General features: G+C 49.2%; 1 protein-coding gene across 1 annotated transcript; it reads right to left on the bottom strand.

Moving 5' to 3' along the window:
- Window positions 1-13,112: 13,112 nt before the first annotated feature.
- SERPING1 (serpin family G member 1) lies at window positions 13,113-25,729 on the bottom strand. The gene is made up of 8 exons (XM_059142733.1): window positions 25,578-25,729; window positions 24,960-25,037; window positions 23,090-23,522; window positions 21,215-21,349; window positions 18,891-19,094; window positions 18,561-18,700; window positions 14,650-14,869; window positions 13,113-13,620 (listed from the first exon to the last, which is right to left on the bottom strand). The coding sequence occupies exons 2-8, from the start codon at window positions 25,011-25,013 to the stop codon at window positions 13,367-13,369; spliced, it is 1,440 nt and encodes a 479-aa protein (XP_058998716.1). The 5' UTR covers window positions 25,014-25,037; window positions 25,578-25,729; the 3' UTR covers window positions 13,113-13,366.
- Window positions 25,730-27,472: the final 1,743 nt, after the last annotated feature.

The raw sequence follows: 27,472 nt of genomic DNA, 5'->3' as shown, positions 1-27,472 counted from the left end.
CCTGCTTCTCCCTCTCCCACTCCCCCTGTTTATGTTCCCCTTCTCACCGTCTCTCTCCCTCGCTGTCATATAAATAAATACAATCTTAAAAAAAAAAAGAAACTAGTTCTCTCCTTTCTTTTAATACCCATGGGGCGAGCTTCATGGTTTATTTGCATTTTTTTAAAAATAAAGATTTTTAAAGATTATTTATTTGACTCACAGAAAGAGAACACACTAAAGGGGGAGTAGCTGGCAGAGGGAGAGGGAGAGGCAGGCTCTCCGCTGAGCACAGAGTCCCATGCAAGGCTCCTGAGATCAGGACCTGATCTTTTAAAAAAAAAATTTTTTTTTAAGATTTTCTTTATTTATTTGAGAAAGAGAGAGAGAGTGAGAGAGAGCATGAGCAGGGAGAAAGTCAGAGGGAGAAGCAGACTCCCCATGGAGCTGGAAGTCCGATGCAGGACCTGATTCTGGGACTCCCGGATCATGACCTGAGCCAAAGGCAGTCGCTTAACCAACCAAGCCACCCACACGCCCCATGACCTGATCTGAAGGCAGATTTTTAACTGACTGAGCCCCCTAGGTGCCCCAATTTTGCTTTTTCTGTAAATAATTGTTAGGTTCCACACCTCAGGCGTTTGGAGATGAGAATTCCATAGATACTACATATCAATTAGGGGGAAAGGGAAAGTCTCCCCACTCCCTCCCCAGAACAATAACAGAGTATAGATTCTTTTTCGGTAGCCCTTTGACTAGATAAAGAAAGACAATCTATCTGCCGGGCTGTCACAGTGCTTAATCCTACAGCTAAAATTCCAGATTCCAGAGGCTCACTTCTATAACGGGTGCAGAGCCACCACCACCAGAACCACCACCACCACCACCACCCCCCCGCCCAGTTCTGACTGAAGCAGCCCATCCATGGAGTCCTAAATCCTGACCCCAGCGATCAAAAACAGGGGTGGGGTGTGGACAGCAGTAAGGAAGGAAGACCACCCGAATACAAATGTGTAACTCCCTGGTTCAGAGATAACTTGTAAGGCAAAACACTGGCTGATAATCAGGGCCAGGAGCTCTGCTTTGGTATTCCCTCCTCTAGCGATTTCCCCGGGAGATACGTCAACTGAGAATAACATCAGTGTCATCATTATAAAGTAAAATCTTCACCCAAATATGGACATTGTATACTTTGTAGGTTTTTCTTTAAAAAAAAAACTTTTTTTTTTTTTTTTTTAAAATCAAGTGAGCTCTACATCCACCTGACTTGGGGTTTGAACTCAGGATCCCGAGATCGAGAATCTCATGCTCTACAGAATGAGCCAGCCAGGCACTCTTGGGTGTTGCACACTTGGAATCAAAAGCATTTGCTACACATTTATAGGTATACATGGAGCCAGGGAACGACGGTGTGAGTCAGGTTCCCAAGGAGCTTCCTAGTAGTTAGAGTGAAGAGGCAAATACTTGCGGACGTGTGACAAATTACATAAGGCAACGTATGCTCAGTGCTGTTTGTGGGGGGGGCAGGGTGCCACTGGCTGGGAAAAGCAGAGCACACCGTGGAGGGGTGGGTGTTTGCCCTGGACTCAGAAGAATTTTAGCATTTCAGTAAGTGGATAGGGTTTGGAGAGGCGTTTGGTGGTGCTTTGTTGTTACTGACGCGTACTGAGTGCAGATACAGTATGGAGTCCTGCAGTGGCAGGCTCCACGCTTGAAGTTGAGGATAATAACAAAAGACATGGTCTCTGCCTTCAAGGAGGCTTTCAAAATTATTTCAACAGGAAACAGATTTGTCTAAGGTGGCCCACAGCTCTGGCCACAGAGACTCCCCCAGTATACTTAGTCCCCTGGAAGCAGAGTTAGACAACCGGGGACTGGGGATCCAGGGCAGGTAGTCTGGCTCTGACGCTATGTCTTGAAGTCAGCCAAGTCCCACCAGTGCGACCACACCAGCCTGGCCTGCGGTGGTCCTTGCTCATCTGATGCTGGCTCAGTTGCCTTGCATTTTCCACTCAGCCCTTAATCCTTGGCCCTTGAAGCTGGTGTTTGGTTTCCCAACCACGGGATCCTTTGGCTCTTTAGCTGATTTAGGAGGGGAGATGAGAAGATGAGGAAGGGGGTCTTCAAGAGAACATGCTCAGCAATAAGCCAGTGCAGGGAGGTGGCAGGGTGGCAGTGGAGGGAGCACTGGGGCCCGGGGATACTCTAGTGGGCCACTCTGGTTTGAGGACCATCTCCAGACTTTCCCGGCTGGGTGACCCAGAGCAAGTGATTTCTTCACAGGCTCCTTTTCTGCATTTGCATACCTGGCGAAACAGTACCAAGTCGCAGGATTATTGCAAAGTTTCCTCGAAATACTGAAAAGGAAGCCCAGTGGGGAGCCCGTGGTACCACGGGTTTGGAAGGGGATAATGCATGGAAGGTGTGGGGGGGGGGCAGTGCCCCAGGAGCTCCCCTGGCGTGCAGAGAGAAGAGGCACAAGCCAGCAGCCGAGCTAGCATAACCCTTACTTATGATTTTGGCCAGGACGGAGGCTACCAGGCTTGGTCCTCAGCGGAGCCATTCTGCGATCACTCAAGGAGAAAGGGAGGGCCTTGGGGGAGGGGCCGGGAGGCAGCTGCGCGGCCAGCCTGTCGCTCAGGGATGATGGATAAGCCTACTCTGTGCCTTGTAATTAGCGCTGACTGGCTCTGAAAGTCTCACCGTGGGGAAATGTTCCCCGCTCCTCCATGGCCAGGAGGCTCTCCTCCAGGATCAGGGCTGGGCGGGATTGGGTGTAAAGTTTGCCCCGACACTCTGGCACCCCCTCCCAGAGGCTGGTATGCACGTGCTTTTGTACACATGTGAGAATGTGAGTGTATGTGCGTATCTGTGACTCTTGTATCAGCGTATGTGTGTACACACTTATATGTACAAAAGTATGTGTGCATTTACATGTCTCTGAGTGCACATGGGTGCCAAGTGGCCCGTCAAAGGCAGGATTAAATGTGCAAGAACTTTCGGCTGGGAGCAGGGGAAGACGCAACTGTCTTCCCTCATCATGAGTCCGGGTTCATCCCACACCAGCCACCTCCACCATGCTGCCCAAGGTGGACCCCAACGAGATCAAAGTCGTATCCCGGAGGTGCACAGGTGGGGAAGTTAGTGACACGTCTGCCCTAGCCTGGGAGATCAGCCCCCTGGGTCTGTCTCCAAAGGACACTGGTGATGACATCGCCAAGGCAACCAGTGACTGGAGATTGGAAGGGTCTGAGGCTGACTGTGAGGCTGACCACTCAGAGAGGCTCAGACTGAAGTGATACCTTCTGCCTTTACCCTGATTATCAAAACCCTCGAGGAACTGCCAAAAGACAGAAAAAAGCAGAAAAGACATGAAGTGCAGTGGAAACGTCACTTTTTTTTGATGAGATTGTCAGCATTGCCTGATAAATGCGGCACCAATCTTTAGGCTGAGCACTCTCTGGAACCACTAAAGAGATCTTGGGGACTGCACAGTGTGTGGGCCGCAAGGCAGATGGCCACCACCCTCGTGACATCATAGATGACATCAGCAGTGGTCCGGAGGCCTGCCCCTGGACCTGCAGTTCTAGCTAAGAACTGCAAAGGAAAATATTTTAATAAAGGATCATTTGAAAACAAAACAAAACAAAATGCAAGGAGAGGAATCTGTAAAATGCTTGTCTTTTGTCTGGGTCACTCGAGGCTGGCTTTCTATTTCAAGACGTCAGTTGACTGCCCCTCTGAGTTATCTAGGTGGTAGGCAGCCCCTGTCCTGAAGGAGGAAGTACCAGAAGCATCCATGCCTCTCTATACAGGCTGCCCCTCCCTGAGTAGCTATAGCAGGGCAGGAGGGAAGAGGTGTTCCAACTCGTAGAAGGTTTTTCTGAAATAAGGGGATTCATATTTCCCTAACATTTCTTCCTAAGATTCAAAATTGCAGAAAGCTTTTGGGATGGATGAGTGGAATTTCAACCCAGGCTTAGCGCAAGGAATATCAGTAGGTTCTCAAAGATGGAACCACCTTGGGGGACCCTGGTTGGCTGAGTCCATGGAGCACGTGACTCTTAATCGCAGGATCATTAGTTCAATCCCCACGTTGGGCATGGAGCCCACTTAAAAAAAATAAAATAAAATCTTTAATAAAAATAAATAAATCAGGGACGCCTAGGTGGCTCAGTTGGTTAAGCGGCTGCCTTCGGCTCAGGTCATGATCCCAGCGTCCTGGGATTGAGTCCCACATCGGGCTTCTTGCTTGGCGGGGAGCCTGCTTCTCCCTCTGCCTCTGCCTGCCACTCTGCCTGTGCTCACTCTTTCTGACAAATAAATAAATAAAATCTTTAAAAATAAATAAATAAATAAATAAAATAAATAAATAGGGGCAACTGGGTGGCTTAGTCATTAGGTGTCTGCCTTCTACTCAGGTCGTGATCCCAGGATCCTGAGATCGAGCCCTGCATTGGTCTCCCTGCTTGGCGAGAGGCCTGCTTCTCCCTCTCCCACTCCCCGTGCTTGTGTTCCCTCTCTCACTGTGCCTCTCTGTGTCAAATAAATAAATAAAATTTTTAAAAATTAATTAATTAATTAATTAATTAAATAAAATGAAATTACCTCGAGAGAAAGGGCATCTAGGTTTCCGAACACCGGGGTCTACTGTCCACTCCATCATTCATCAACCACGAGACCTTAAAGGAGTAGATTAATTACTTTCTTTTTTAAAATTGATTACTATTTTTTAGTAATCTCTATACCCAATGTGGGGCTCAAACTCACCACCCGGAGATCAAGAGTCACATGCTCTTCCCACTAAGCCAACCAGGTGCCACTTTGTAACATTAATTGCTTTCTAAGACCGCATTTTCATCTACAAAAAGAGGATATAATGGGATTGTGCTTTTATATAGTATGTAAATTTGAGTTAAGCAAATTTGAAAAACTGCAAATCCCCCTAACTTTTTTTAATTTTTAAAGAGTTAATTTTTGTTTTTAAATGTTTATTTATTTATTTTTAAAGATTTTATTTATTTATTTGACAGAGATCACAAGTAGGCAGAGAGGTAGGCAGAGAGAGGGGGGGAAGCAGGCTCCCCACTGAGCAGCGAGCCAGATGCAGGGCTTGATCCCAGGACCCTGGGATCATGACCTGAGCTGAAGGCAGAGGCTTTAATGCACTGAGCCACCCAGGTGCCCCTAATTTTTATTTTTTTTTTTTAATATTGTATTTATTTACTTGAGAGAGAGAAGGAGAGAGAGAGAGAGCACGAGAGGGGAGAGGGTCAGAGGGAGAAGCAGACTCCCCACTGAGCAGGGAGCCCGATGCGGGACTTGATTCCAGGACTCCAGGACAATGACCTGAGCCAAAGGCAGTTGCTTAACCAACTGACCACCCAGGCACCCAAAGATTTTATTTTTAAGTAATCTTTATATCCAACATGGGGCCCGAACTCATCACCCCAAGATCAAGAGCTACTTGTTCTTCCAACTAAGCCAGCCAGGTGTCCCTTTATAGCTTAACTGCTTTTTTTTTTTTAATTTTTCAATTCAACTAATTAACGTATAGTGTATTACTAGTTTCAGAGGTAGAGTTCAGAGGCTCATCAGTCTTATATAATACCCAGTGCTCATTAGATCAGTTGCCCTCCTAAATGCCCATTACCCAGTTAGCCGCCTACCCCCCATTAACCCTCTGTTTATTTCCTACAGTTAAGAATCTCTTATGGTTTGTCTCCCTCTTTGATTTCATCTTGTTTTAGTTTTCCCTCCCTTCCCCACGATCCTCTGTGTCATTTCTTAAATTCCACATATAAAATTAGCTGCTTTCTAAGACTCCATTCTTCATCTACAAAAAAGGGACATAAGGGGTGTGGTACTATGACATATCATGTAGATTTTAAGTAATCTCTACCCCCAACATGGGGCTCCAATGCACAACCCTGAGATCAAGAGTCACATGCTCTTCTGCCCAATCCAGATGAACACCCCCAAAGTTCCTAAATTTTTGTTTTTCTGGGTGGTGATACTCGGGGGACGGCTTAAGATGCAGGTGATCAGGGGCACCTGGGTGGCTCAGTTGGTTAAAGCCTCTGCCTTTGGCTTAGGTCATGATCTCAGAGTCCTGGGATCGAGCCCCACATCTGGCTCTCTGCTCATCAGGGAGCCTGCTTCCTCCTCTCGGTTTGCCTCTCTGCCTACTTGTAATCTCTGCCTGTCAAATAAATAAATAAAATCTTAAAAAAAAAAAAAAAGAAAAAGAAAAAGTTGCTTTAAAAAAAAAAAAAAGATGCAGGTGATCAGGCTGGGGGAAGCCAGGGGCACCCCCGGTGATGCAGGAACAAGAAGGCCGGTGAGCTCGGATGCCATCTCGTTTTGGAGGCTGGTCAGAAAGTCTTGGGGAATAGCTTTGTGCTTAAGGGTTAGAACCAGGGGCCCCCTGCAGGCTCTGGGTCTCCCCAGGAGCATGCACCTGCTGTCACCTGCCCTCACACAGGGGAGACAGGGAGGCACCACCTGAACCAGGGTCTGCTCCAGGAAACCTTCACAACCGGGCTCCTGCACCCCCACTCCTGTCTCCCAGCACCGCGCTCAGCTCCAGTAGCAGAGAAGTCGCAGCACGTCCCTCACCCCCAAAGTCCCTAAATAAAAAAAAAAAAAAAAATCACCAAGGTTACATGATTTCAAAATTGGTGAGTTGAGAGGGCCTGCACACTGCGATCACAGCCATTATCACACGGCGGTATCCCTTGATAATGGCTATTAATGTTCACATCGTGAGAATGGAACCATTGTTTATGTGCGTCCTAACTTCTGAGAGGGGATGCTAATGACTAATGTGCTGTTTTCATAGTCAGCATTGTCCTTTAAAATATTTTCTGCATTCTAGAATGATATTTTCTCAGAGTTCATTAAGTGCTGGCATGACTGCCAAAAAACACAGTCCAAAATCAATAACTTTGTAATGGAAGTTAGATATGATAAAACACTAGGAAAAAGCCCCAAGAACTGTCGTGACATGTCAAGCAGTTAATTTAGGAGTGCCTGCGCCGGGAAACGCTAGAGATGTTAGTGTTTAGTAAATAAAGACTAGCATAAAGGCCAAAATATTCTGTAGTGGTTGAAGACTCCTCCCCTCCCTTTTAGAATGATTCTTCTGGAAAATACAGTGTCAAGTTACTCAAGTCTTGAACTGCCCGACATCTTCGGTAGCATATCCTTTCCATAAGGTGTGATCTCTCCTTAAACGAAATCATGTAATCCATGAGAAATTCTTCATGTGGGGACCGTGGTTGCTGGTCCTAAGGGTTTGCAAAGACTGGGCTGGTTCCGATACAGCACGTGGCTCAGGTCAGAGGTGGTCTGGAATCTGGGCAAAACCTGAAGGTATTCATCTTTAGGAAATTGCAGCTGAAGGAGTATAAGCCATAAACATTACAATGGAAGTTTAAATCCCCATGTTGTCTATGAAAGCATCCCAACCTCATCGGAAATCCTGTGTCCAAAAGGCTACGCAGGACAAAGTTTCAACAGTGACACCATGTGGTGAGAAGGGCTAACTGCGATGGAGCCCCAATCACACTACAGAGTCCTTTGTTAGAATGTCTTCAATCAAACCCATGTGGAGGAGGACTGTGTAATTGGGAAAGGAAGTGGGTCTTTGGAACTAGGTGGGCTGACACGCAGAACTTTGTCTATCCCAGGAGAGGCCGGCAGGGTGAGGGTAGGAGTCCTAGATGTATGTCTATGTGTTTATGACCTTCTGTCTTTCTCAGGTGACATGGGTCACTCGTACAAGTGCCAGAACTTGTTGAATATGCCAAGAGAGCAGCAGCAGCAAGAGGAAAACTATATGTAAGCAACTTGAAACTTCACGTGACAATCCTTCCTGAAATTATAAGGATAGAGACACAAAGTCCTTCATTCTTTAAGGAAAATCTCAGAGCAGCAAGTTGCTTGGGAAAGTTGCCAGTAGTTTCTCTACAAGTATGGAAGAACCACTACTGTAGACTGGGAAAATGGCCACAACCATTCATGCTCCTTATATCCACGCCCTTTGCAGGTGACTTTGCAGGTCTCTTCTGAGAAGTGGAGACTTTCCTCTACACTTTGATTCTGAGCTGGTCTGGAAGGAGGCAGGCGTGAGGTTGTATTACTTCCTAGCTTCCGACTCGAGACCTTGTGTGCCTCTGCTCACACTCTCAGACTTCCACGGCCTCCACGAGTAAGTGCAGACTAGCCTCCTGGTAGATGAGAGGCCACATGCAGCAGAGTTGGTCAGCGGCTCCATCTCAGCCAAGATCAAAGACACGTGAAAGAAATCTTTGAGCTCAGCAAAGCCAGGCATCCTCAGACCTCCTATAATCCCCCAGCTCACGGCAGTAGGCACATAACTGAGGCCACCTTAAAGCAGGGGGACCCGACACTGACTCCATGACTTATAAATGTGTGTCATTTTCAAGAAACAAAACTTCAGGGCGCTTGTGTGGCCTCAGGGGTTTGGGCATCTGCCTTTGGCTTGGGTCATGATCCCGGGGTCCTGGGATCAAGTCCCACATGGGGCTCCCTGCTCCTCAGGGTGTCTGATTCACCCTCTCCCTCTCCTGATCCCCTTGTTTGTCTGTCAGTTAATAAATAAAATCTTTGGAAAAATAAATAAATAAACCTTAAAAAAGTGACACATGCTCTTTTACATGAAATGCCTTGAGACAGAACTATCTCAATTCTCTCCATTTCCAAACTTAGATTTTCTACTCTTTTCCTGCTACAAGGATGTGGGGACTTATTCATTCAATCATTCAGTTGTTTGTTTGTTTGTTTACTTCTGTGTGTGTGTGTGTGTGTGTGTGTGTGTTTTAGGGTAAGGCACTTTGATAGTTTTGATGGGGACACATGGTGCAGAGCATGAGAAAAATACAGATCAGAGCATGAGAAAAATACAGCTCTGGGCCACCTGGCTGGCTCAGACAGTGAAGGACCCGACTCTGGTTTTGGCTCAGGTCATGATCTCATGGGTCATGGGATCAAGCCCTGCATCGGGCTCTCGCGCAGAGCCTGCCTCAGGTTTTCTCTCTCTGCCCCTACCCCACCTGAATGTGTGTGCACACACATGCTCCCTTTTCTAAAATAAATAAATCTTTTTTATATAAAAAGAAAATAAAATACATATTGGAGGCACCTGGCTGGCTCGGTTGATAGAGCTTGCGACCCTTGACCTTGGGGTTTTGGGTTCCAACGCCATGTTGGACATAGAGACTACTTAAAAATTTTGAAAATCTTAAAAATAGGGGCACCTGGGTGGCTCATTCGGTTGGGTGTCTGCCTTCGGCTCGGGTCATGATCTCAGGGTCCTGGGATCAATCCCTGCGTCGGGATCCCTGACCAGTGGGGAGTTTGCTTCTCTCTGCCCCTCTTCCTGCTTGAGCTTGATCCCTCTCTAATAAATAAATAAAATCTTTAAAAAAAAAAAAACTTTTTAGCCGGGCGCGGTGGCGCGCGCCTGTAGTCCCAGCTACTCGGGAGGCTGAGGCAGGAGGATCGCTTGAGCCCAGGAGTTCTGGGCTGTAGTGCGCTATGCCGATCGGGTGTCCGCACTAAGTTCGGCATCAATATGGTGACCTCCCGGGAGCGGGGGACCACCAGGTTGCCTAAGGAGGGGTGAACCGGCCCAGGTCGGAAACGGAACAGGTCAAAACTCCCGTGCTGATCAGTAGTGGGATTGCGCCTGTGAATAGCCACTGCACTCCAGCCTGGGCAACATAGCGAGACCCCGTCTCTTATATAAAAAAAAAAAAAACAACTTTTTAAAAAAAGATTTTGTTTATTTATTTGACAGAGAGAGACATAGTGGGAGAGGGAACAGAAGCAGGGGGAGTGGGGAGCCTGATGTGGGGCTTGATCCCAGGACCATGGGATCATGACCTGAGCTGAAGGCAGATGTTTAACGACTGAGCCATCCAGGTGCCCTTAAAAAAAAAAAAAAAAAAATCTGATTTAAAGTCTAGTTTGGAGGGACGCCTGGGTGGCTCAGTTGGTTGGGCAGCTGCCTTTGGCTCAGGTCATGATCCCAGTGTCCTGGGATCGAGTCCCACATCGGGCTCCTTGCTCTGCAGGGAGCCTGCTTCTCCCTCTGACTCTGCCTGCCACTCTGTCTGCTTGTGCTTGCGCTCACTCTACCTCTCTCTCTGATAAATTAAAAAAAAAAAAAAAATTAAAGTCTAGTTTGGAAAGAAAGTTAGGAAGCCTGGCCAAAGAAGCTACCCACCAAATTTGAATTCAGACGACATAGGATCAATTGACAGCCGTGTGACCTTTGGATAGTTACTTAATCTTTCTGAGTTTTAGCTTCCTTATCTCACAAACAGGAATAAAACCTGGCTCTCAGCATGGTGGGGAGGGTCCAAAAAATTGGCAAAGGACCGTGCTCATGGGTCAGAATCACTTTCCACCTCCTGACTCTGCTTGTCCGTATCTCAGGAGGGCACTGAGCACTACCTTCAAGTTAGGATCACCCCAAGTAGGAAGGAATCTTCCTGAATTTAGGAGGTGGCCTTGCTTTCAACAACCTCTCACATACAAATCAGCCCACACAGGAAACAAGGTCCTCCCAGCACCCTGTGCTGGACTTCTGCACATTGAGAGAGAAAGGCGTGCAAAGAGCACCCCCGCACATCAAGTCTGTTGTGATATGGTGAGCTCCCCGTGCCCACGGAGCTACAAGTCATCTAGGTGACCCTTGTGGGGTTCACAGCCTTGCCTGGGAGACTCAGCTGCAAGGAAGGCCTCTGACCTGGGACCTGCTGTCCTGAGGTTTGGCTCCAGGAATGGCCCACGTGGGAAGCCAGGCCTGCCTCAGTCTGAGAGCAGGAAACAAGAGCAGGGGATGGATATGATGGAGGAAATAAGCTGGGAATACCCCTCATGTCTTCTTTGTTTCTCTGAGGAACTTCAGCTGCAACCAGAACATGCATGAACTCGAGTACACTGACCAGTTTGGGCTCCTGGCAACGAACGTGCTTGTTGGTCAGAACCTATCATGGCGCCAGTCCCACCAGCACTTACTGAAGCTCGCGTCACCTCACGCTGCATTCAGTCCCAGGCCATAGGGAGGGGAACCAGCCTGAAGGGAGAGAGTGGTGAGCCCCGCTGCTAGCCCCAGCTAGCTCAGGTTTTGCACTGCCATCCTCCCCATGCCTCAGTTTCTCCTTGTCACCAGGGTATTCCTTAAAAGGGTGGTTGGGGAAGCCAGATTCTCCAGGCAGCTTAAGTCCCCAGCGGGAGGCTGCGGTCATTCAAGCCCACACATCCTGGAGGCGGATGGCCTTAGGAGATCACGCCCCCTTCAGACACAGCTCAGACAGGACTAGCTTGACCGGAGTTAAGACTCTATGGGCAGGGGCACCTGGGTGGCTCAGTGGGTTAAGCCTCTGCCTTCAGCTCAGGTCATGATCTCAGGGTCCTGGGATCAAGGCTCGTATCAGGTTCTCTGCTCAGCAGGGAGCTTGCTTCCTCCTCCTCTCTCTCTGCCTGTCTCTCTGCCTACTTGTGATCTCTCTCTCTGTCAAATAAATAAATAAAGCCTTTAAAAAAAAAAAAAAAGACCCCATGGGCACATCAAGTCTTCCTGCAGGGCACGTGCTTGATGGAGCTCCGTGGAGCAGAGCGACATCCAGATCGGTGAGTTGAAGGGCAGAAGCTAGAAATGAGAACACACTGAGACACCTTCAGAGATGAAAAGAACACATAGGCGGCACCTGGCTGGCTCAGTTGGAGCGTGCAACTCTTGATCCTGGGGTTGTGAGTTCAAGCCCCATGTTGGGTGTAGAGATTACAGAAAAAAAAAAAAAAAACTTTAAAAAATACTAAAATAAAACCTATCTTCCTATTTGTGCCATCAAGCTGTAGGCTGTGAAGGCAGGAAGTGGGGTTAAGTCCTCTTTGCTCTTCTGCTGCTTGGCATCATGCCCATGGCAACCCTAGGCACTCAGTGAACAAATCAATCAGGTATTTAAGCCAGATTTTTCAGACAGAAGGGCAGAGAGAGAGAAGAGTGTGGCTCTGAACTGCAGAGTCAAACACATGCTTTCACATCCCCGTTCTGCCATTTCCCAACTGCGCGACTTTGAGCAAGACTTCCCCTCGCCGAGTTTTCCATGTGACACTGAGGCAAGGAGTAAAGGTCTGCAGGGCTCGTGGCAGGCTGTCTGTGTAAGCTCCTGACATTAATGCCTGCTGTTACGGTCATAGTCGTCGCGGACAAGGGACACAGGGACTGCAGTGAATGCATGGCCCTGGGACCCCCGGGTGGTTCCGTCAGTTAGGCATCTGACTCTTGGTTTCGCTCAGGTCATGATCTTAGGGTCGTGAGATGGAGCCCTGCAATGGGCTCCGTGGCAGGGAGACAAGTCTAGATTCTCTCTCCTTCTGTCCTTGCCTCTTCCCCACGCACACATGCGAGATTTCTCTAACAACAACAACAACAAAAGCAGGGCACGATAGCCTCCGATTAATGACCTCATCTGTAACGTTGTAGTGCCTTTCCATCCTAACTCTAGGTCCAGTCAAGTGAGCTGCTCTAGCTGATGGGACAAAGGTATAAATTTGATGCAAGCGAAGGTATGGAAAACACTGCTCCTTTCTGGGGCATCTTGGTGGCTTAGTCAGTTGAATGCCTGCCTTGGGCTTGAGTCATGATCCTGGGGTCCTGGGATTGAGCCCCGCATAGGGCTCCCTACTCAGCTCCCTACTCTGCCTGCCATACTCCCTGCTGTGTGCACTCTCTCTCTGTCAAATAAATAAGTAAATAAAATCTTGGGGTAAAAAAAAAGACAGCTTCTTTCTGAGGCCTTTCTTGGACCTCTGCCATTGCAGGGTAGCCTGCTGGCAGGATGCAGGAGTCATGCAGAGGACAGCCAAGGTGTCCCAGTTGAGGCCATTATACATCAGCCAACCCCCAATTATTACAGATGCACGAGGAAGCCCAGAGAAGGTCAGCCAGGTCGAACCAGGTCAGCAAGACCACTCAGCCAATGGTTGCTATTTGAAGCCACTAAATTGAGAGTGACTTGTTACACAGCAATACTAGCTTTTACAGGGGTCATGGTTGTCCCCGTCTTCTAAAACTGAAAGGTAAGCAAGAGAGGAAGTCATGGTCTGCCAGGTTTTATTTGTAGAGTCTGGTGAACTTGAACCAGAGGAAGCTGTGGAAAGTACTTTGGGGAGCCACAGGGAAGGGATGACAGAAGTAGGTCCCTTCATCAGACCCCGAGTGAGCCCTTCACGTGAAGAGCGGGAGACACCTAGAGCAGGAGGTGGCCGTGGGGCCAGTCCAGGCAGGGCTGCCCCTGGGAGAGCGAGGCTGGAGGGGGACAGCTTGCCTTAGCCTGGTGCCCTGCGGGTCTCAGACCCGGGGGTCATACACCCGCCCCATGAAGACAGGGAACCTGTGCCGCTGGTCCCAGAGCAGGAAGATGAAGGGCTGCTGTACTTCGAAGACCAGCAAATTACGGGCCACAGAAATCACCGAGGCTGCCGCCGCCTCCACCCCAGACTCTGTGAGCTCCAGCGTGGCCTGGTGCTGCATCGCGGAAACCTGAAGATCCATGTCCTCGGTCAGCCCGCACAGGTTGAGGTCGTAGAGAAAGTCAAAGAAATCTAGATCATAACCAAGACAAAAACAAAGAGTCAAAGAGCAGCAGGAGGGGTGCCTGCCTGGCTCAGTCGGTGGAGCCTGTGACTCTTGATCTCAGGGTTGTGAGTTCGAGCCCCATGCTGGGTGTAGAGATGACTTTAAAAGAAAAAGGAAAAGACAGACCAACATGAAAGCCTCAGCTACTGGAGACATCTGTCCTAAATCTTTGGAATTGGTCCCAGATCAAGTTTTCTCTTTGTTCTCCTCCGCTGCTTGTCACATTATATATTGTGCCTTCTGGTAAGAGTTCGTGGGATCCTCTATCAGTGGGCCCATTTTTATTCCCACCACCACCTTCTCTGACGAGGTGAGAGGCCTTGCCCCACCCGCCAAAGAACCCTGAGAAATGATGTCCTTGTTTCCAAGGACCCCAGAAGTGAGGTCATATATCAGAAAGAGGTCATGTTTTATCAAATGAGGTCATATACAAAGATGTAATGTCATATATTAGGAAACCAGTTCACCCATCAGAGAGTCAAGTTCTATCACAGAAAATAAAATGCTACATCTGGACATGAGGTCAAGATCAGGAAGTGAGGCCAAAGGTTAGGTAACAGAGTGTTGCCTCCTCCAAACTCAGAAGGGTCCAGACTGTATCATCCAGACAGCTTCTTGCGTAGCCCACGAGGTGGTTGAGTGTTATGAATGGTCCTGGGGAAGGAGTATCTATGACTCATCCTGGTCACCTGTCCTAGTGTCTTTGTCACAATGAACCACGGTAGAAACAGTCGAGCTGGAGACCTGGGCTGGTGTTCTTGCTCGCTTCTAACCAGCCCAAGGGACCTTGGGTAAGTCAGGTAAATTTCAAGTCTCACTTTCCTCAACGATCCAATGGGATAACAGCACCTTCCCCTGTAACTCACGGGACTGAGGCATGACCTGACATTACGGGTGTATACAATACTCTAGAGAGGGCTAAACCATGCTTTAAGAACAGCCCCACCCCACCCCACCCAACAGCCGAGGAGCAATCCTGAGCTGCCAGGGCTCACTCAGTTTCTCCATGATGGTCAGCATGTCCTGGTTGCTCTTCACTTTGATGCGGGGCAGCGTCAGGAGGGTGGGCTGGAACTTGCTCATCTCCAGCTTCTTCATGATGGCCTTGAAGACAGCGGGGTTGAGAGCCTTCTCCAGGTCTTCAAGATGGTGTTTTATGCTCTGAGGCATCAGGATCACCAAGCTCAGGTTGTGGGAGAGCTGCAGCTGCCCCACCTGGAGAACAAGAGACACACCTTATCCGTCTTCTCCTGGATCCCACCCCCTAAGTCCCAAGGCTTATCTTCTGTCTGCTGCCACCGTTCATGCTATCGCAACAAGCCACAGTTGGACCTGGGCTCCCAAGCTTTATGACAAAATGAGGAAGGCAGCTGGGTGGACAGTGCTGGTCTAATCCCATGCACATGAGATATGGAGGAAGGAGTATGGCTTTCTGATCACACAGGCCGAGGATGGCACCCTGACTCTGACTAGCTAGGTAATACAGGCAAGTGATTGACTATCTGAACCCTGTTCCTTCCCCTTCCAGTGTGCTGTGTATCAAGTGTGTAAGAGGCAGGGGCACCTGGGTAGCTCAGTTGGTTGAGCGTCTGCTTCTGGCTCAGGTCGTGATCCTAGGGTCCTGGGATCAAGCCCCACATTGGGATCCCTGCTCAGCAGTGAGCCTGTTCCTCCCTCTCCCTCTGCCCTTCTCACAACTTATGCGCCTGCTCTCTTTATCTCTCTCAAGTAAATAAATAAAATCTTTAAAAAAAAAAAAGATTTTATTTTTAAGTAATCTCTACACCCAATGTGGAGTTTCGAACCTACAATGCCAAGATCAAGAGTCGCATGGTCTACCAACCAAGTTCTCCAGGGGCCCTGGTGCTTTTAAAGACTTTTTTTTAAAAGATTTTATTTATTTATTTGACAGACAGAGATCATAAGTAGGCAGAGAGGCAGGCAGAGAGAGAAGGAGAAGCAGGCTCCCTGCCAAGCAGAGAGCCTGATATGGGGCTCCATCTGAGGACCCCAGGACCACGACCCGAGCTGAAGGCAGGCTTTAACCCACTGAGCCACACAGATGCCTCCTTTTAAAGACTTGATGGCTCTTTGCAGCCTACAAGATTAAGTATAAATGTCTTAGTGTAGCATTCGTGATTGTGGACAAGCCAATCCTAGCCTACCTTTCAAGCTGGCCATTAAAAGGACTTCCAACTGGTGGTCAGACAAAAGTATGACACAGGTATAGGACCCATAGGTCTAATATATATGGGTTCTCAGAAGATAGGGATGAGGGGCCCCTGGGTGGCTGCGTGGGTTAAGCCTCTGCCTTTCGCTCAGGTCATGATCTCAGGGTCCTGGGATCGAGCCCCGCATCGGGCTCTCTGCTCAGTGGGGAGCCTGCTTCTCCCTCTCTCTCTGCCTGCCTCTCTGCCTACTTGTGATCCCTCTCTCTGTCAAATAAATAAATAAAATCTTAAAAAAAAAGAAAAAGAAAAAGAAAACAAGGATGATGCTAAATCCTGCACGATGCCCAGCAATCGTCCTCCTAACAAAGAATAATCTAATCCAAAATGTCAACAGTGCCAACAGGTCCTGTGCACTGACCTTGAATCTCAGACCAAAAGGTTACCATGTTGTGGTCTTGACTTTTCCAGCCGGTAACCCGACCATACCGGAGTTGGTAAGTCTAACCTCCTTGGTTGGGTAAATGCTCTTAAGTCCCAGAAAGATTCAGAATTAAGTACAGGTATGAGAAAGTAAACCAACTCCATAGTATTTTTCTTTTTTTTTGTTTAATTCCCTTTTTGAGAGAGAGTGAGCTTGAGAGCATGAGCAGGGGGAGGGGCAGCGGGAGAGGGAGAAGCACACTCCCCACTGAGCAGGGAGCTCGATCCGGGGCTCCAACCCAGGACCCTGCGATCATGACCTGAGCCGAAAAGGCAGATGTGTAACTGACTGAGCCCCCCAGATGTCCCCCAACTCCATGGCATTAACATCAGGGTACGCTGAGGGTAATCTGTGTGTCTTATTCAAATAGTGCTTATAATTTTTTAAGAGAAGTCAGACATACTAGTTTTATGCTTTGAAGCGAAAAGGTATAGGATAGTTAAATGGGAGAAGGATATTGAGATGCTGGTGGACAGCTTTCTACCCTTCGAATTTAATTTTTATTTTGCAGTGGCCTTTGAGGCTGGGAAGATATGGCCAAGCAGGGCTGTCATTCAGCTCTGATGGGTAGCTGACATGCTTCAAAAGAAAATCAAGTACATTAAACTTACCCATGCCATTCTGGTTCTGCTAGTTAGGAGTGGTCAACTACCAGATAGGCAGAGATGGGTGGGCGGAAAGGTGCGTGAAGGATTCTTTTTTTTTTTTTTTTTTTTTTTTTAGATTTTATTTATTTATTTGACAGACATAGATCACAAGTAGGCAGAGAGGCAGGCAGAGAGAGAGAGCGAGGGAAGCAGGCTCCCTGCGGAGCAGAGAGCCCGATGCGGGGCTCGATCCCAGGACCCTGAGATCATGACCTGAGCCAAAGGCAGCGGCTTAACCCACTGAGCCACCCAGGCGCCCCTGCGTGAAGGATTCAGAACGGTCAGAGGTAACCTTTTCTCTGAAGCCTTTCTGGGCACCCCTAAGTGGGTTGTACCCTTCACCACCATCCAGTGACTTCATTCATTTATTCAGCAAACCTATAATGAGTACTTATTACATGTGGTATTGTTCTGGGCCCCCAGGGATAGGAAACAAGGCAGGTGAGGTTGGTGAGGTTTCGGTTCCTCGGGGAGAGACAATATCTCAGGGAGACAAACAATACTGTAATAAAATAAGCAAATATACAACCTAATTTCCTATAAAGAGAAGTACCATGAATATAATCAAACAGGGCAATGTTTCAGAGTGAGGCAGGGGCCACTTTAAGAAACAGGAAGTTCTCGGGGCTCCTGGGTGGCTCAGTGGGTTAAACCTCTGCCTTTTGGCTCAGGTCATGATCCAGGGTCCTGGGATCGAGCCCCGCATCAGGCTCTCTGCTCATAGGGGAGCCTGCTTCCCCCCACTCTCCTTTCCCTGCCTCTTTGCCTACTTGTGATCTCTCTCTCCGTGTCAAATAAATAAATAAAATCTTTAAAAAAAAAAAAAAAAAAGGAAGACGAAGTAGTAGGAAGTTCTCGCCATAGAGGTGACCTTTGGCGTGACACTCAGGAGTGCAGAAGGAACAAGTTACGTGACAATATGAGTGAGAAAGGGTCCAGGCGGAGGGAAAAGTTAGGGAAATCTCCCTCCCAAGGTGGACCAAGCCTGGCACTACATCACTGGGTATTCTCCCAATGTTTTCTATCTCCTAAATCTGTGTCTTGTTGTCCTAACAAGGCAGAAATATCTAGATATATCTAGAAATAACTAAAATCTTCTGGGATCCACAGTCAATCTTCCCTCCCTCCCCATCCGCTGAAATTTTACTGCTCATTTCTGCAAAGGAACGTAAGTCATTTACCAAGTGCACACGCGTCCACACCTACCACATACATGCACACACGTCTACACCTTCCCAGATGCGGGCACACCCACGCATGCATGCGTTACAGGGGCACACAGACACACAGGACTTGCCAAGCCGCCAGGGGCTCCTGGTGGGTTGACGGGAAAGAGATACAGATGAACAGACTCACTTCTGGCCGTTCGACGTGGTAGAGATGAAGAAACTTTAGAATCCTGCTCTCCAGCCTAAAATAAACAATGCCTGCCTCGGCCAAGCTAGAGAGGGGAGAAGCACAAAAGACAGGGTAGAAATACAGATGGAAGAAGTAGACATGATGAATTCGTAAGGGTGTAGTACTCCAAAGCGATGGGGCCGTAGCAGGAAAGATATCAGGACCCGCCAGAGGCTCTGAGACAAGAGTGGGAAGGGGTGAGAACATACCCTGGCCTTCAAGGTCGGGTCATTGAAATGGGCCACGGGGTATTTCTTGCTGTTCATCATCGACGCTTTTATTACAGAGGATTTGAGGTAAAAGGGCTCCATCGAGGTTCTTTTTGGATCAAATGTTATCTTCCACTTGGCTAGAGGGAAGGAGAGAGAGGGTCACTCTAATGCTGGTGAGAAAGGATGGAGACAATTGAAAAGCCCCATTAGAAGGGGGTGGGCCGAGCTCGGTGGGATCCAGGTGTAGAATTCGGGGTTGGGTGGGCTTTGAAGCCAGGAGAGAAAGGACACGGGATGGAAAGACTACTGGGTCCAGGGCTCCCTTACCACTCAGGTAGACGGCATTGAGGAGGACAAGGCGAGTGTCAGAGGGCAGACTTTCCAGCAGCCGTGTGATCTTGTGGTTGGTCTTCTCTGCCACCCAGGCATTGATGAGTTCCGTGTTGCTATCACTGTCATTTCCCAGGACTCTGGGGCTGCTGCCATACAGGCTCTGAGAGGCATTCACAAAGCCATCCCGTAGGACCAGGTCTGGGAGGAGGGAGCAGGTGGAGAGAGGGAAGCATGAGTCCCCCAGACATTCTCTCCCTTCTAAGAGGATGGGAGGGAGTGTGTTTCCTACTGCTTTCAGCTCACTGCAGGTTGGAGCCAGGGTCCAGCCCACTCCTCTTACAGATACCGCAACTAAGCCCTGAGAAAGCAAGCCCTGGACTTAGGGCAGGACCCCTCCTAGGCCTTGGCTGTCTCTCCTTGCAGTGCACCTGTGGCTTGGCGAAACAACTCAGATGCTAACTTCCATCTGCCAGTGTTTTCCCTTGTTTCTTCCCTTAATTCAGCAGGGAACCCACTCTGCTTCCTGGCCTCAGTGGAAGCTCATGGAAAGACTTTCTGGCTTTTGTTCTCCAAAGGTCAAGTCCACTAAAGAAAACAGTGTTTGAAAGAAATTTTTCCTGAACTGCACAGATAATATCAAATGCAGTTGTATTCTCTAGCAATCTAGCAAGACAGAGGATTAAGTTGAATTCTAGCAAATAAGTAAACGCACTGTTTCTTGATCACCTCCGACACAGCTTTTTTCCCATCTCTAAAAGAGGGTATTTTTAAAAAATTTTTTATTTATTATAAACATATATTTTTATCCCCAGGGGTACAGGTCTGTGAATCACCAGGTTTACACACTTCACAGCACTCACCAAAGCACATACCCTCCCCAATGTCCATAATCCCACCCCCTTCTCCCAAACCCCCTCCCCCCGGCAACCCTCAGTTTGTTTTGTGAGATTAAGAGTCACTTATGGTTTGTCTCCCTCCCAATCCCATCTTGTTTCATTGATTCTTCTCCCACCCCCGTAACCCCCCATGTTGCATCTCCACTTAAGAGGGTATTTTTTTTTAAGAGAACCAGGCTGGTGGGTTTTTTTGTTCCTCCCCCTCCTCCTCCTCTTCCTTCTTCTTCCTCCCTATGTTTTCTGGTTTGCTTTTTGTTTGTTTTTTAAGATTTTATTTATTCATTTGTCAGAAAGAGAGAAAGCACAAGCAGGTGGAGAAGCAGGCAGAGGGAGAAGCAGGCTCCCTGCTGAGCAGAGAGCCCTATGTGGGTCTCCATCCCAGGATCCTGGGATCATGACCTGAGCCAAAGGCAGCCGCTTGACTGACTGAGCGACTCAGCCGTCCCTGTCTTCTGTTTTCTACAATGAATGATATTGATTTTATAGTTGAAAAAAAAAAAACAGAATTTTTTGTTTTTTTCCTTTTAAGGGGGCGGGGGCAGGAACACCTGGGTGGCTCAGTTGGTTTCATGTCTTCCTTTTGCTCAGGTCATGATCCCAGGGTCCTGAGATGGAGCCCCACATTGGGTTCCCTGCTCAGCAGGGAGCCTGCTTCTCCATCTGCCTGGCGCTCCCCCTGCTTATGCTCTCTAACAAATAAAATCTTTTAAAAATAAATAAATAAAATAAAGAGGGAGCAGATGAGATCTTTAGCTTTCAAACCTTTTTAAGGAGCAGAACTGTCCTGAAAGAGTCATGTCTGAAGCCCACGGTTAAAAGGGCTCTGGTTGAGGCTGGGTGAGGGCTCAGAGCCCACCTGGCTGTATCTGCTTCCCACAGGAAGTGGTACCCCCACACCCACTCGGCCTCCCCAATGCCCCTCGGCTCCCATCATGACTCCTGAAGCTGCTCAGCAGAACCCCAGGGCTCTGGGGAAGAAAATTTGAAAATACCTGTATCAGATCATTTTGGAAGCTTGTTAAATCTTATTATATCTTAATAATGTAATCTATGTAAATGACCAGAAATTCAAAGCACACAAAAGTACAAAAACTAGAGGCCTCAAGATTCCTCTGAGCCAGGTTAACAAAACACAGTTTATCTTGAGCTCTCTAGTTCTACTGATGAATGAAAGCAGAAGGACATTCTTATTTTAACAAGCGCTGATGAATGGAAAGGCCTTGCCCAAGGTCTGGGCCCTCCTGCTCTCCCTGAGACAAAGGACGTTCCTGCTGAGGCCCTTACCTGTTCTGCAGTCCATCCTTGATGTCCTAGCTCTAACTGCCCTCTGTCCTCTTTCCCCTCTTTCTGAGGCATCAGGTCCTCCTCAGAGTCCTCTCAAAGTCCTGCTGGGCAGCCGCTGGCCTTTTCCGGGGTGCTCACCTGGGCTGTGGAAGATCTGAGAGACTGCGGTGAAGCCTTTGGATGTGAAAGCCTTCAGGGCCTGGTGGACACAGGAGAAGTCCTCGGGGTAGGAGAGGAGGCTCTCCAGGTTTCTCTTGGTGCTGTTCCCAGCCCCTGCAACAAAGGGCAGAAATGAGGAAAAATTGCAGGGTGGGAGGGGGTTGGAGGACTGGGCGTGACACCCGTCATTAGGACAAGGATTGAGGGACCAGGCTGGCATGGGTCAGGGCAGCGGGGTTATTTCCTGCTGTGGAGGGGATCACCAATCATCAGAGCGGGGACGACTATTTCTGAAGACAATCCAGAGGTCAGAATGAAAGCAATGGGGAACGATGATGAATCATCCCAGTTAGGCTTTCCCAGGACTTCGAATCCTCTCTGTTTTCTACCCAATTTCAACCGCAAACTTCTACCCAATTTCATCCCAGAAAGCCTAGTCCAATCACTGCCTGTTTCACACGATGGTTGAGTTGGTTTGGGTTTACACAGGTTTGCACTGCGGGCAGGGACACTAGCTCACTATTAAGGGGAGAAATCAGAGGATCACAAAAGAGCATGGAGAGTCAATGTCCCTTGAGTTATTCATTTTCAAATATCTATTGTGCCCATTTTCCCTGTGGTAACAGAAACAACTCCCAGAGCACTTACTTGGTTCCAGGCATCACAAGTGATCCTCCCCTATGAGCTCACTGTATCTTCACAATACTTCCCTTTCACAGAAGGGTAATTACTCTCCCTATTTACAGATGAGGAAACTGAGGTTTAAGAGCATCAGTGATCTGCTCTACTCAGGATCCCAGAGTTAAGTGGAGAAGGGAGACAAGATTCGAGCCATACAGTCTAGGCAATAAATAAATCTGCTGGCGCCTGGGTGGCTCAGTGGGTTAAGCTGCTGCCTTTGGCTCAGGTCATGATCTCAGGGTCCTGGGATCGAGTCCCGCATCGGGCTCTCTGCTCAGCAGGGAGCCTGTTTCCTCCTCTCTCTCTCTGCCTGCCTCTATGCCTACTTGTGATCTCTCTCTGTCAAATAAATAAATAAAGCCTTTAAAAAAAAAAAAAAAGAAATCTGCCGAAGTCAATCCACTGCAACGTGCCTCCCAGGGGACACCTCGCAGTTTTGGGGGTTCCTAACTGGAGAGTGTAGGTAGAGCTTTATGCCATGGGAACATCTCTCAGGAAGAGGGAAGACAGGGGATTAACATTTTTTGACCTCCCTCTAAGCCAGGCTCTAAACGCTCTTCTTTCTTTCTTTCTTTTTTCCTTCCTTCCTTTCTTCTTAAGCATTTTATTTATTTATTGTGAGAGAGATCACAAGTAGGCAGAGAGGCAGGTGGGGGGCGGGGGGGTTGGGAAGTAGGCTCCCTGGTGAGCAGAGAGCCTGATCCCAGGACGCCGAGATCATGATCTGAGCCGAAGGTAGAGGTTTAAACCACTAAGCCACCCAGGCACCCCTAGTTTCTTTTTTGAAATATAACCACTTCCATTTCACACCTGAGGACTCAGGCTCAGAGATGTTAAGTAACCTGCCAAGGTCACACAGCCAGTAGGCAGCATTAGTAGGACTTTACTCTCTGTCTATCGCTCATGGTTTCATCTTCCTTGCTGCTGTACCCTGACACACGGCTAAGGACTTCAACCCTGTTTTATATGTTCCTGCGTAGTCCATGGGGTTTTGTAAGCAAGAGAGCCTGTTCAATCACTGTTAAGTGAAGGAATAAATGAATGCTCACCTCCCCCACCCAAAGTAGCCCAGGTTTATGGCCTTCCCCCCAAGGCATGGCTTTGTAGGCACCTGGGTTGGGAACCCTCATGGGAGGATCCAACATACAACTGGGAGAGAACTTAGGTTCTTACCAAGCAGGACCTGGGTTAGGAGGCTGGCAATGCTGAATGGAGAAAAGGCCATGTTGGTCTCTGCCTTCTTCGTCGCTGAGAAGGCATGGTAGAGCTTCACAGAGAAGTCTATCAAAGCCTCCCTCAACTCAGACTCTGCCCAAGGAGTCTCCAACTCAGAGCAGGAAGTGACAGGCTCTGGGCAGAGGGGCACAGTAGTGGGCTGGATGGGTTGAACAGTGGACTGGATGAAGGGCTCAGTGGTGGCTGTAAGAGTGGTATTGGCTGTTACGATGGTTGAGTTGGTTGGCGACAAGGTGGAAGAGCCCATGGCGTGTTCGGTGGGTGGATTCTTGGTGATCTCTCCCTCTAAGATCTGTCCTGCGCTTTCCTCTCGCCAGCTCTCTGCCGTGGAGCTGGGGCTAGTAACATTCGGATTTGAGGAGGCTCTAACCTGTGATTCAAGAAACTGAGTTTCATTTTTCCTACCATGAAGCACAGTCAAAAACTCTCAAAGCAGGAAGGGAAGGTGAGGATGTGGAAAAAATCCTGTACCAGAGACTGATTCCTGGGAAAGCCTGGTGGGTAAGGGACCTGCCCTGAAGCTGCCACCCACTAGTTCCTCTGAAGAAGGGGCAATGCAGGAGCCAATGTGGGTTGAGGCAGAGGTAAGGGGTGGGCAGGGACTCTGTTATCACTGAGGAATCGCTGCCATAAGAGCAGCTGCTTCCCAGACTTCGGAGCTGAGAGTCCATTGCCATTTATTTGTGTTCTTGCAATTTCTTTAAGTGTCTGCCTATCTTGGCTCACCTGCCAGGCCAGCAGAGAGATTTGAGCTTCTGACCCCTGCATGAGAACAGTGGTTTTTCCAACTGTGGGTGGCAAGCCATTAGAGGAAACCATCAGCATTCTGGAAGGTAGGAAGGAAAGAAGGAAGGAAGGAAGAGAAGGAAGGGAGGGTGAGTCAGAAGGGGATGGGAGTAAGGAAGGAAAAAGAAATAGTATAGACCAGTGGCTTTCAATCAGAGACAATTTTAATCCCTGGAGACTTTTGGCAATGCCTGGAGGCATTTTTGGTTATCACAGGAAAGGGAAGGGAATTGGGGGTAGGGCAGAGATGTTAATGGCATCTAGTGGGGAGAAACCGGAGTAGGGCAAAACATCCTATAATGCACAGGATAGCCCCTCATAATGAATTTTCCACCCCCCAAATGTCATGGTTTCTGGGTTGAGAAAACATGTGTTCTCCCATTTCACTGATAAAAGAAACCAATGCTGAGATAGTAACAAGCTCAGGGTTACCCAGAAGCTGCTTGTCTGACTGTGATTCTAGATCCCTCGCTAACCACGGTAGCACCTACAGATTCTCTAAGGGCACTCCCCAGGCCAACTTCCACACACTACCCTCAACAGATAGCCAAAGCAGGAGTCCACCTCCCCACCCCCCCCACTCCCAAACTCCCAAGCCGATGGGACCTCTCACTGGGATCCTCCCCCAACCCTCCACGCAAACCCAGGAGTCAGCTGCCTTTCCTGGCGTTTTGACAGGTGCAGCCCAGGAAGGACTTAGGTCTCCGCAGCCAGGGCCCCACCGCACAGCTCAGCTGCAACCCCTTGCTCTTGGATCACAGAATGCTGTCCATCTCCTGGCTCTCTCTGGCCCTTCCGCCTTATTCTCCACTTTATAAACCAATACAGGTAGGTTCGGAGAATCGACTTGCTCAAGGCCACCCTAACTGCTGGGCAGAGGGCCGGGATTAGAACCCGGCTCTTGCCTCGCTCTCTCTGAACCCCGGTGCAAGGACCACACTTGCTGATCCCAAGAGGTGCTCTCTTCATTCTCCGGGCCCACAACGGTTAATCCTCAGCCCCCCTCAGAGGGGCCACTCACCCCAGCCAGCAGCAACAGCAGCAGGAGGGTCAGCGCGGTCAGCCTGGAGGCCATCTGGGCGGCGGCGTCAGCCCGGACCTGCGGAGCCAGCCGGCTACGTTGTCAGCGCCGAGCCCTGGGGTCCTGGGGGCCTCCACTTGACTCCCGGGTCTCCAGCCACCACCCTGAGCCCGCCCCCATTCCATTCCGGGACTTAGCCCCCAAGCACGAATTCCCTCCTCCTCCCGCTCCCCCGCCCACCTTCTCCCAGGCTCCTCCCCCTATTTTGTTTTCCCCGAACTGCTTCCCTTTCCCGGCACCCGCTGGCCCTTCCTTCCCCCTCCCAAGCCCGGGTCTCCATACATCTGTTCCACCCCGAGAGTCCTGCTTCAGTCTAACAATGACGACCAGAGGCAGCGGAGGCAGGGGAGGTCCAGAGGGGGCTGGGCACCAAGCTCGGGCGGGGGCGGGGGCGCCCCGGGAAGAGGGGCACGTGGGGGCGGAGGGTAGGACAGAAGTCTTCGGTGGAAGCAAGACTGAAGAAACTTCAGAGATAAGAAAGGGGTGCAGGAAACTCGGGAAAGGAGAAGATCAGGACACCCCGCTCCCAAAGCCCCCACCCCCACCATATCACCAAACCTGCTCCAAACTCCCGGTGGCTGGACAGCTTCAGCGCCGACTGCGCGGACAGTCCCACAGGGTCAAGGAGGTGGGGTGTGCGGTGGGGTCGGTCTTGGCTATTGGCTGGCCCGGGACACTGCCCGGTTACAAATTAAGGATGATTGATCGCTGATGTGAATTCCCGTAAATGAGGATGGGCCGGACTCCTCCGTCGGGCCTTTGTGGGCCGGGCCTGAATTCAGCCCGAGCCCCTCGGCAGGCAGCCGAGGGTGGGGAAGCTTGGGTAGAACGTCTCAGCTCCAAGGAACCGAAGCTCCTCTTCCGTCGTCATGGGTTCTGATAAAAACTGCGGAGACCCAAAATGTGCTCTGTAGGTGACAAGCAGCCGACTTTTCGGGAATTGCTCTGCTCAGCTAATCCTCAAAGTGACCCTTTGGAAACAGGTCCCATTGCGCCCATTTGATAGTTTAAAAACCTGGGCCTTAAAGCAGTTAAACGTCTGGTGGGTGATCACCCTCCCTTGGAAAACAGCCGGGACTGGGACCTAAATGGCCTGGAGTCCTAACCTCCACCCCGCTCTTCCCTGCGCTGTGTGGGTGTTCTGTTTCTCCTGTTGGAGACTCCCAGCCAGTAGTTACCCCTTTGTGAAGCAGAGTCTGAGACACCCAGCCCAGCAAGCTTTCCCCTTCATGTGAAAAGCCGGCAGCTGGGGCAGATGCGGTGGGTGTGGGGGGCCGTGGCTGGGAGCCAGCAGACCTAGCTCTGAGGCCTGGCTAGACCCTCAGTTGTTTCCCCCTTAGCACCTAACTCTCTTCACAGGGTTGCCAGATAAAATACAGAAGCCCAGTTAAATTTGAATTTCAGATCAACAACAACAAAAATTCTTTAGAAGGGTGTCCCATGCAATACTGGGACATAGGTTAAAATCTTTTCTCTCATTTAGCTGAAATTCACAATGAACTGGGCATTCTCATCTTATCTACTAAATCTGGCAACCTTACCTCCTTTGCAAAGCAAGGAAGTGTCTGATGATATAATATAATAATATAGCTCTAGAGTCCTATGATCATCTCACTGGTGGGCCTGTCCTGTTTGGAACAGTCAGGAAAGTTAGCTTCAGAACTGCTGTTTGATGGGCCTGACCAAGGACAGAGGATAGAAAAGGTGTGTGTCTCCTTGGGGATCATTGGAAAGGATTCACAGAATCTCTGCACCAGCTTTATCAGTGCTCCATTCCCTGTGCCGATTTGGGAACCTTCTGAGCCATGGGGAAGTTCCTTCGGCATAGAGACACACACAGTACCACTTCCCCAACCCCAGGCCTAAGCTGGGGGCCTGGAAGGCTCACTAAGCTTGTGGATTCTGGGAAATGGGCCAGCCCAACAAAAAGAAAGTGGTGGAAAGCAACATCCTTCATCCTTAATAATTCTCATGACAACTATGAAATGGGTGCTAATAATAATCTCCTCTTGAATTTAAAAGAGAGAGAGACTCATAGGCATTAATTGGTCCACCCAACATCACCTAGCAAGTAAGTGAAGAGCCGGGCTGTGGATCAAGTGGGTCTGAGCCACCAGTCCTGTATGAACCCCTGTAAAGGACTGACCTGAAGCAGGCATCAGAGTGAACATCCTCTGGCCAGCTGTAGGAGTGTGGTGGTCTGTGGACCCATCTCATGGTGGACAAGACCCAATGGAGAGGTTTCCCTGGCCTTTGGGTCGGTCTCGTTCCTCCATCTTACTGAGGATGGCCACTCTGGACATTTAGAGGATGTCTCTGCTTTTTGGAGACTCTCCTGGCTGAGGAAGCTGGTACCGAGGCCAGGGATATGAGCATTTTCCCCCAACGCGAATGGCCTCAGGTTGACGCAATCACAAGGTTTGCAGAATTTCTCACTAGTATGGGTGTTCCAA

The sequence above is a fragment of the Mustela lutreola genome, chromosome 1 (assembly GCF_030435805.1).
Source record: "Mustela lutreola isolate mMusLut2 chromosome 1, mMusLut2.pri, whole genome shotgun sequence".
Classification (NCBI taxonomy): Eukaryota; Metazoa; Chordata; class Mammalia; order Carnivora; family Mustelidae; genus Mustela; species Mustela lutreola.
The sequence above is the reverse complement of the archived record's forward strand: the minus strand, read 5'-3'. Positions and strand labels throughout refer to the sequence as shown.

Excerpts from the sequence above, each read along its gene's own strand:
- SERPING1 (XM_059142733.1), bottom strand. The coding sequence starts at position 25,013 with ATGGCCTCCAGGCTGACCGCGCTGACCCTCCTGCTGCTGTTGCTGCTG. Across the intron at positions 18,701-18,890 it reads CAATGCCGTCTACCTGAGTG|CCAAGTGGAAGATAACATTT; the intron begins GTAAGGGAGCCC and ends CCTTCCCTCTAG. Across the intron at positions 14,870-18,560 it reads ACCCGACCTTGAAGGCCAGG|GTGGGGCAGCTGCAGCTCTC; the intron begins GTATGTTCTCAC and ends CTTGTTCTCCAG.